The 9,700-nt window shown below is 45.7% G+C and overlaps 1 protein-coding gene across 2 annotated transcripts; it reads left to right on the top strand.

The window, feature by feature from the left end:
- The first annotated feature begins 6,038 nt into the window (after positions 1–6,038).
- On the top strand, positions 6,039–8,998 carry LOC123165366 (zinc transporter 10). 2 transcript variants are annotated; one of them, XM_044582998.1, is made up of 5 exons: positions 6,039–6,283; positions 6,465–6,519; positions 6,631–7,355; positions 7,761–7,939; positions 8,028–8,998. In XM_044582998.1, the coding sequence occupies exons 1-5, from the start codon at positions 6,269–6,271 to the stop codon at positions 8,056–8,058; spliced, it is 1,005 nt and encodes a 334-aa protein (XP_044438933.1). In that variant the 5' UTR covers positions 6,039–6,268; the 3' UTR covers positions 8,059–8,998. The 2 variants fall into 2 exon arrangements, with proteins under 2 accessions (XP_044438933.1, XP_044438932.1); XM_044582997.1 differs by having other exon boundaries at positions 6,040–6,283; positions 7,761–7,910.
- Positions 8,999–9,700: the final 702 nt, after the last annotated feature.

The raw sequence follows: 9,700 nt of genomic DNA, 5'->3' as shown, positions 1-9,700 counted from the left end.
CCGATCCGGATGACACTGAATCTCGATCTGGATACATATTGAAAGTGGGAGCAATTAGCTAGAGTAGCTCCATGCAGAGCATTGTAGACATAGAAATTTGCAAAATACATACAGATCTGAATGTGACGGACCCATTGACTAAACTTCCCTCACAAGCAAAACATGATCACTCCTTAATACTCTTCGGGTGTTAATCACATGGTGATGTGAACTAGATTATAGACTCTAGTAAACTCTTTAGGTGTTGGTCACATAGCGACATGAACTATGGGTGTTAATCACATGGTGATGTGAACTAGATTATTGACTCTAGTGCAAGTGGGAGACTGAAGGAAATATGCCCTAGAGGCAATAATAAAGTTGTTATTTTATATTTCCTTATTCATGATAAAGTTTTATTATTCATGCTAGAATTGTATCGATCGGAAACCTTGATACATGTGTGAATACATAAACAAACACTAAGCCTCTACTAGACTAGCTCGTTGATCAAAGATGGTTAAGGTTTCCTAACCATTGACATGAGTTGTCATTTGATAACGGGATCACATCATTAGGAGAATGATGTGATGGACAAGACCCATCCGTTAGCTTAGCATAATGATCTTCAGTTTTGTTGCTATTGATTTCTTCATGTCAAATACATATTCCTTCGACTATGAGATTATGAAACTCCCGGATACCGGAGGAATGCCTTATGTGCTATCAAATGTCACAATGTAACTGGGTGATTATAAAGATGCTCTACAGGTATCTCCGAAGGTGTTTGTTGAGTTGGCATAGATCGAGATTAGGATTTTTCACTCCAAGTATCGGAGAGGTATCTCTGGGCCCTCTTGGTAATACACATCATAAGCTTGCAAGCAAATGACTAAGGAGTTAGTCACGAGGTGATGTATTATGGAACGAGTAAAGAAACTTGCCGGTAACGAGATTGAACTAGGTATGAAGATACCAACGATCGAATCTTGGCCAAGTAACATACCGATGGACAAAGGGAATTATGTATGTTGTCATACGGTTGGACCGATAAAGATCTTCGTAGAATATGTAGGAGCCAATATGGGCATCTAGGTTCCGCTATTGGTTATTGACCGGGGAGGTGTCTCGGTCATGTCTACATAGTTCTCGAACCCGTAGGGTCCGCACGCTTAACGTTCGTTGACGATATAGTATTATATGAGTTATGTATGTTGGTGTTGTTCAGAGTCCCGGATGCAATCACGGGCATGACGAGGAGCTCCGGAATGGTCCGGAAGTAAAGATTGATATATAGGATGATATGGTTAGGCCAAGGGATTAAGCCCACGGGGCTTTAGGTCGGTGCAAAAGGAGTTTTGCGGAGGCCAGGGGGCAAACGCCGGAGACCCTGGCGTCTGGCCCTGGGCCAGAGGTGAGGCCCATGGCGTCTGGGCCAGACGCCAAGGACTGTGGCGTCTAGTCCTCGAAGTCCGAGAAGGACTCTTCCTTGCGGGCAAAACCAACATTGAGGAGGCTCTTTCTCCAAGTTACGACCCCAGGGCTCAACATATAAGTAGAGGGGCAGGGCTAGCACCTGGAACACATCAAGATACACCAAGCCGTGTGCCGGCAACCCCGTCCCTCTAGTTTATCCCCCGTCATAGTTTTCGTTGTGCTTAGCGAAGCCCTGCGGAGATTGTTCTTCACCAACACCGTCACCACGCCGTCGTGCTGCCGAAACTCATCTACTACTTCGCCCCTCTTGCTGGATCAAGAAGGCGAGGACGTCATCGAGCTGAACGTGTGCTGAACGCGGAGGTGCCGTACGTTCGGTACTTGATCGGGACGGATCGGGAAGGTGTATGACTACATCAACCACGTTGATAAACGCTTCCGCTTAGCGATCTTCAAGGGTATGAAGATGCTCTCTCCTTCCCGTTGCTATGCATCTCCATGGATAGATCATTGCGTGTGCGTAGAAATTTCTTGTTTTCCATGCAACGTTCCTAACACTGACAATTGATAAATTATTTTTAAATTGTTAGATTGTTGCAAAATTAAAATTATTGATATGTTCTTTTGATAAATTCTAAAATAGTATGTGTTTGAGGTGGGAGGGGGACAAAGGCTATTTTCCCCAAACAAGCCCTCCCATAGAAATATCATAAATTTCTTCAAAGCTGGGGGTGGGCGGTGGTCCTATTAGGTTGACGCATGGCTCTGCCTCTGCTAGCATGTTGTGTTGTGGTGTAAATATATTTTGAATATCAATTGGACCACCTTGACGAGAAATCCTGCCTACGAATCTATGTCCCTCCATTGAATTTGGGTCAAGAATGACAAACATAGCTTAAGGTAAATATCAACAACTTCATTTAGTCAAAATATAAGTAAAAATACAAGCATTAGGTGGCTCCGAAAATCCATAGTTGATCAAGAGCTCATATGCTTCCGGGTGATAAAATAGCAAGCAAATAAAAAATCTTGTTTTTTGTACTTCAAAGATGAAAGCACGAAAATTCATGAGAATATGACATTGGACCAGGAAAGCTCGGGGAAGAAAAAACAAAACCAATGCTCCAAGTTGAGCATTTCTCAAAACTCCTATTTTTATATTTTTTTTGTCTAAAGCTGCTCTGATGTCGTATTTCCACGAAAGTTTTCACACACCTAGAAAACTTTCATCTTTGGTGCCAAAAAATCAATTTTGTTTGGGTTTCCCCCTATTTTTCTCAATTTTATTTTTCATCTGCGGGAGCATATGCTCTTGTGCACCGAAACACTGACCTCAACATATCTAGATGCTCTAGGTGATTCCCTCAATATTCTTTAAATTATTGGTAAATATTTTGGTATACCGGCCGAGCTTGTAGTGCACCCAGTGCAATTCGTCCCAATTGACATATTTAAATGTTTTAAAAAAACTGAAGGAAAGAAAAAACTTGGACTTAGTCTTTTATGTAGTACTCCATGTCGTAGATTGATAACATAGGTTGTGATACAAACTAGATGAATTCAACACTAAGTAGTGTCTGGTGCAAGTTAGTCTTTGAATAACACATGTTAAACTCGTCCCATTGACATATTTAGATGTTCTGAAAAATCTAAAGGAAAAAAACCTTGGACTTACTCTTATATCTTTTTATAATAATTACAAAAAGTTTTAGTTTAAGAAGAAACCTACTCTTATATCTAATATCTTTCAAAGCCACCGCCACTATTGATATTTTTTGTCCTTTTCTTTAGAGTTATGTTTCAAATGTGGACCTGAAATTTTGTGACACTGTTGATTATGTTGGGCCTACTCCATAATTTTTAGCTTGTTTGGCCTGTCCTAAATTTCACTATTACTTAGGATCTAATTAAGTGTTGGACCACATATTATTGTGACATGCATGCTCACTCCATTATTTTTTGCATCTCAAAGAGCTTTTAAAAAGAGCTTTATATATTACTCAGTAGAGGTACAAGGTTGCTTCATACAATTATGTAGGAAAAATGGAATAGAGTTAATCCAAAGGTACCTCCTCCTAGACTCACTAGCCTGCTTAGCACACCTATGAGCAGCTTCATTAGCTTCAGGCTCAACATAAGATAACACGAAGCTGGCAAAAACCCCACCTAGTTCCTTGATTTCATGGCAAATGGCAGCAATGTCCACTTTGTCATAGTTTGATGAGTTCCACATATTGACCACCTAAAGTGCAAGGGTGCCACATATATATGAAATTGCGGGTGCTTTACTGTAGAAATAATGCATATTTACTCGCTATGCTTTGTTAGTTGCCATGTCACTATTTTGTGGAAGCAAATCAACTCTAGATTGGAGTTATCAAGATTTTTTTCTCATTAGCTACCTCTTAGGACATTTGAAGGTTCGAATGTAGTTGTATTTGCAGTTCGATAAAATTTGATGGGGTTAAGAGCAACTCTAGCAAAGTCGTGATATGTCCCTCCCTCTATAATAACCGCTAATATGGAGACTATAGAGGCAAAAGACGCTCCAATAGAGTCGTCATCCCTTCACACTTCATAATGTTTGAAAGACGCTCCAAAAAGAGGGTTCAACTATATTTGTAGGTAGTGGGGGGTGCTTTTGAGGGCACTCAAACTCAATCGTTGTCGCGCCATTGAAGTTTCAGCGGCTTCTTCTTCATGCTTCCTACTATAGTTTTCTTCATTTCAAAGGCATTGCGCCCCGCATAACTCCCATGAAAAAAACCCGCTGACGACTTGGACATATAAGGGGGAGAGAGTGTGTCTTATTATTTCACATTTTAAAAAGAACGTGTCAACTGGGCTTGGTTCATTGTTTGCTCTACAAGCAGCTGGTGCACCAAATATTCTTCCTCTAAACTACTAAATTAATCTAGGCATATATGATCTGTCACTTTGTGTGATTCAGCGATGAAGTGTGACCAAATCCTCATCAAGAGTTGAAAGAGAAGGTCAGGTGAGTAGCGTATATATTTATTTACCCTTATGTTATTATGAAGAAGACAATTGGTGGCAGTGATCCCACTACATTTTCTTCTTCATAGTCCAAGAGGCTATACACTATTGACGTCTCTTAGTTTTTTCTTGTTAATTTTCTGTTTATTAGAAGTCAAAAAACGAAGAACTGTTCAATGGACGGTGCAACTAATTTAATTATCCCTTCCGATTCATACTAATTACTCATTGATTTGGTATTAATTTTCATAAGAGCTTACGAGCCAACTGCTTATCCGTACTCCTCTTGAGAGGCTCTTTGATGTATTCCAGAGAATATTATACAAGCAGACTGCCGAGAACTAGCAGAGCTTGAGACTTTTTTTTACATGGTAATACGTGTCTCATTCATATCGTGAAGGTCAAAGTACAAATCACGTAAGAACCGATATGACAAACTGAAAAGATAGCAGAACATCTCTGAGCTTGACACCAACACCCGTCACCTGCCTCAAGCACCACCATAGCAGCCACCGAAGAAAATAATGACTGATCACCTTCTCATCCGAGCTCGACGCGGTTCCATCGCTGATATGCAGCTTTGCGGACCTCCAAGGTGGCTTACCAAAAGTAAAGCCCTTGCCGTTGAACGAATCAGACCAGGGCAACACTCCCGACACACCATCGAACTCCAGATCTGGCACTCTACCACGACTAAGACGTCGAAGGAGGAAACCATACCTGCCATCCACGAACTACGAACCCAGCACACGTTCCGTCTTCCAGATGTCGTCGATGCAGACCACAATCTGCATCCGCTCCTGAACTACCTCCCAAACTCCGCGTCGAAGCTGGAGCAAACGCCGTCGCAACGGCGAAGCCCGAGGACACAGGTCCACCATGAGGATGCCGCCCCACCGCACCATTCTTCCTTGAACAAACTAGTTCCTAAATCCATCCCCAACCATAAGACCGATGACCTCGTCAGAAAAGTATCCGAAAAATCTTTATTCAACGTCGTCATCGTCGTCGCCGAAGCCAAGACGATAAATAACAAGGGAGTAAAATCGATCCACATGTGGGCGACCCCCCTCACTACCGACGACCGAGGTCGCCGGCGGAGGAGAGCCGCTGGAAGATTGGTCTCTCCTGGCGGCGGCTAGGGTTCCAGCCGCCACGGACGAGAGTGAAACGATCGGTTGATAGGTTAGAACTGGGAATTCCTGAGAGGCTTCACGTATAAAAACCGTGTGAGAGTGTACCTTTCGTCGGAAAGAGCTAGTCGAACGCAACGCAACTCTTCCCAGTAGATTATTGTTTGTGAGATTCGTAGACAATGCATGTAGAGCCAAGGCGAGATCGCAGTTGGCAATCCGGGCGTAGATCATGCCGCCCACAACGACCGCCCGTCCGGCGGCACGGGCGCGGGCGCCATAGTGTCGACATCGTCGTACCTCCACGTCCACTTGCCCGCGTCCACGGTAACGAAATGCCGGCCCACGCGAGCCACTGATAACGGCTCCCACGCCCGCCACCCCGCGCGCCTGACCGGCCCCTTCCATGGCGACCCACTGACGGTTGGACCCGAAGGACCCAGTTGCACGCACGCCTGACCGGGCCCACCCGCGGCGCTGGCCCGCCGGGGCCCGTAAGATCTCCCAACCGACGGCGGCGGGGTGGGGATGACGACACCCTCTCCGTGGTGGGGGCCCCGCGCACCGATGTGGCGTGGCGACGCATGTGTCTGCTCCCCGCCGCATGCAGGTGCGCCGCGCGGTGCGGCCGCCCATAAATTGGTTTAATTTCATTCCTCGAATCGGATCGAATAATCCGTCGACTGTTCTGGAGAGTGGATATTCTGTTGTCCGCGGCGGCCATGGCGTTCTTCGAGGTGAGCGCCTTCCCCTGCCGTCCTCTCTTCAAGTCTTCTTTCTTCTTCTTCTTCACAGCGGCAGCGATGGCGTTCAGAATTGTGTCTGCTTCTTCGTCTTGCTGCCGCGTTGTTCTACGCAGCGCTGAATTGCGAGGCGAAATTTGTTAATTGTTCGGTTCTTCCGTTCCTCTAATGGCAGGAGATGGAGTCGTACTACGTCCCCTACCTCCGCACCCACCTACACCAATTCGCTGGTAAATATATGTGCTAATTAAGGGGTTATTTGTGGTTATTTTCACTAAACCCATCGTGGGAGCTCGTGATTCTGACGCGGTGGGGCACCGCTTGGTCGTCGGCGATGGCAGCGTCGGTCTCCGCGGCGAGCTGCGAGGAGGGGGCGGGCGACGACGAGGAGTGCCGCGACGAGGCGGCCGCGCTCAGGCTCAAGATGGTGGCCGTCGCCGCCATCCTCATCGCCGGCGCGGTCGGCGTGGCCATCCCGCTCGTCGGCCGGAGGCGGCGCGGTGGCGGCGGCGGCGGCGGCGAGGGCGCGTCCTCCGGCGGCGGGACGTTCGTGCTCGCCAAGGCGTTCGCTGCGGGGGTCATCCTCGCCACGGGTTTCGTGCACATGATGCACGACGCCGAGGAGAAGTTCGCGGACCCGTGCCTCCCGGCCACGCCGTGGCGCCGGTTCCCCTTCCCGGGCTTCATCGCCATGCTCGCCGCCCTGGGCACGCTCGTCATGGAGTTCGTCGGCACCCGCTTCTACGAGCGCAGGCACGGCGAGGAGGCCTCCGCCGCCGCGGCCGCGCGTGATGACACCACGGCGCTGCTCGAGGACGGCGCGCTCGCAGGGATCGCTGCCGCAGCGGTGAGCGGCGACGACGAGAAGCAGGACGCCATGCACATCGTGGGCATGCGCGCGCACGCGGCGGCGCACCAGCATAGCCATGCGCATGGCCATGACGCGTGCGATGGAGGAGCCGTGTACGACGCCCATGCCCAAGCCCACGCCCACGGCCATGGCCATGACCATGGGCATGGGGGCGACGAGAGGCCGTCCCAAGCTCATCATGTCGTTGTCTCGCAGGTACGGGCAATTTAATATTGTTGCCAGTTCTTAAGGCAACAAACTTTTAGTTAAGTCACATCTTTTATGCGTTGAATTAAAAATTCAGAATCGAATAATGTTGAAGTCAATCTCCCAACGAAATCCAGTCATCCAAAGATCAGACAACTTGAAATTCACAAAACCCCCGAATTATTACTACCTTTCTACGCAGGTTAGCTATGTAAACACATACTACGTGCTTAGGGTCTTACATGTTTGAGTTCAGCCAGTGAAATTTCCTATGCTAAGTTATATCTGAAAAATGTTAGCACAAGTGAACATATATATGAGCAAAACTATTCGAAATGTGCTATCGTGATAGATGTTTTGAGTTTGGAAATCTGCAAAGTATGCTAAATAGTGATTTTCTGTATTGTTGGCAAGATTTTGGAAATGGGGATTGTATCGCATTCGGTGATCATCGGGCTATCCTTGGGCGTTTCGCAGAGCCCATGTACCATTAAGCCTCTTGTTGCTGCCCTCTCCTCCCACCAGTTCTTTGAGGGTTTTGCCTTGGGTGGCTGCATTTCTGAGGTTAATGTCCGCTTCATTTCTGCTTTATGGTTAGCAGTTCCTCACTTGAAGTTAGCACTCATGTGCCCTTCGTCATGTTAATTGCATCAATTCATCATTCTGTATGAACAAATGCAGGCTCAGTTCAAGAATTTCTCTGCACTCCTGATGGCTTTCTTCTTTGCTATCACAACACCTATTGGGATCACTGTCGGGGCGGGGATCGCATCGTTCTACAACGCCAACAGCCCCAGGGCATTGGTGGTGGAAGGCATTCTGGATTCAATGTCTTCTGGTATACTGATCTATATGGCATTAGTGGATCTCATTGCTGCTGATTTCCTTAGCCGGAGGATGAGCTGCAATCCGAGGCTGCAAGTGTGCTCATACGTTGCCTTGTTTGTCGGGGCTATTGCCATGTCATCACTTGCTATCTGGGCTTAGTGCCAGTGAGTATTCTTGAAGCTTGGGACAAGCTGCTTGGCGTTCAACGCACTACGACCTGTTGCCTAGCTACCGGTAACTGAGTAAGATGGGAGGCTTTTTCTTTCTCTGTCCATTCTTTTGTTTGATCTTCTCATGGTGCTGGGCCGGGTAATGTCCTCTTTTGGTCACAGAAAAGGAAGCCCCTCTCTGGGGTACATTTTGGTGGTAAAGAATTGGGACAAGTTAGTTAGGGAATAAAGAGTTTTTGAGTCCCAACAGTCTTTGCAGATGTACAGTTCATCCTCGGTGTTAGATAAGAGGACTTGTCTGTTCTCAAGTATAATCTTGCACATACATCAATGTGGATCTTCTGAAAGTCGTTTCAACTGTTCGAATACAATGGCAGGTCTGTTTGAAATGAGGATGGTTATGAACTCACGCTAGACTCTTTTGCTGCACCTGTTAGAACTATTTTGGTTGTATATATGGAGTGAAGGTTACTGATCTTTCTCAACTTAAATACCAATCATATGAACATCGATATTGCAGCAGAAATTATTTATCCTTTATCCTTTTTGTAATTGAAGCAGTTAGTTGATACTGTTGTTGCTGGACTGCGGAATCATTTGTACACCACGATTAATTTTGTCGAAATGCAGTTCATTCATCTATGTCTCTACTTATAATAATGTAGATTTCTCCTGATGACTTGAGCTGAACGACTTTGGTAGATTCTACTGCAGTATATATTCATCTATGTCTCTATTTTTCAAGTTCTAGTAACCCATGCTTGTACTGAACAACACATGTGTATTGTATCATTTATTTGTTCCCTCTCATGCAAAAATGTGTATTGTATCATTGGTGCTGTTTGCTGTATAATATAATATCCGGATGTCCTCTGTTGAAGGCATTTCGCATACTGTCGCCAAATGTAAGATTTATGATCTGAGGGTTTTGCCTAGAGTGCATCTGTATGGTTTCCAGCAGATACCTGTGAGCAAGCATATGATTCAGGTAGCTTGTGCACGAAGGTAACCCAGCTACATATAAATCCTTATAGAACATGCATATTGTTCCTGGAGATATAAGATGACTACTTTTCAAAATAAAAATAAAAATTGCTGCATTCTTTCAGCCTTTACCATTCTCTGTTGCTTTTAGCACCAACCGACAAATATGGTCGTACAAGTTATCACCATTACTTTACAGGGGACTGGTTATTCAGGCTTTCTTTTGTCTTATTTTCTGATACAGTAGTGGCGTTACAGTAGAAAAGACTTAAGAGTCGTAAGTTGAACATTTGATTAGGGTGCTCAAATTCAGTGAAAATTATCTCTTTCCTTCCCATTCTTCTAACTATGATGGTTTCTAACATTTACTAC

Source organism: Triticum aestivum, chromosome 7D (assembly GCF_018294505.1).
Source record: "Triticum aestivum cultivar Chinese Spring chromosome 7D, IWGSC CS RefSeq v2.1, whole genome shotgun sequence".
Lineage (NCBI taxonomy): Eukaryota > Viridiplantae > Streptophyta > Magnoliopsida > Poales > Poaceae > Triticum > Triticum aestivum.
This window is presented reverse-complemented; position numbering and strand designations above follow the sequence as displayed.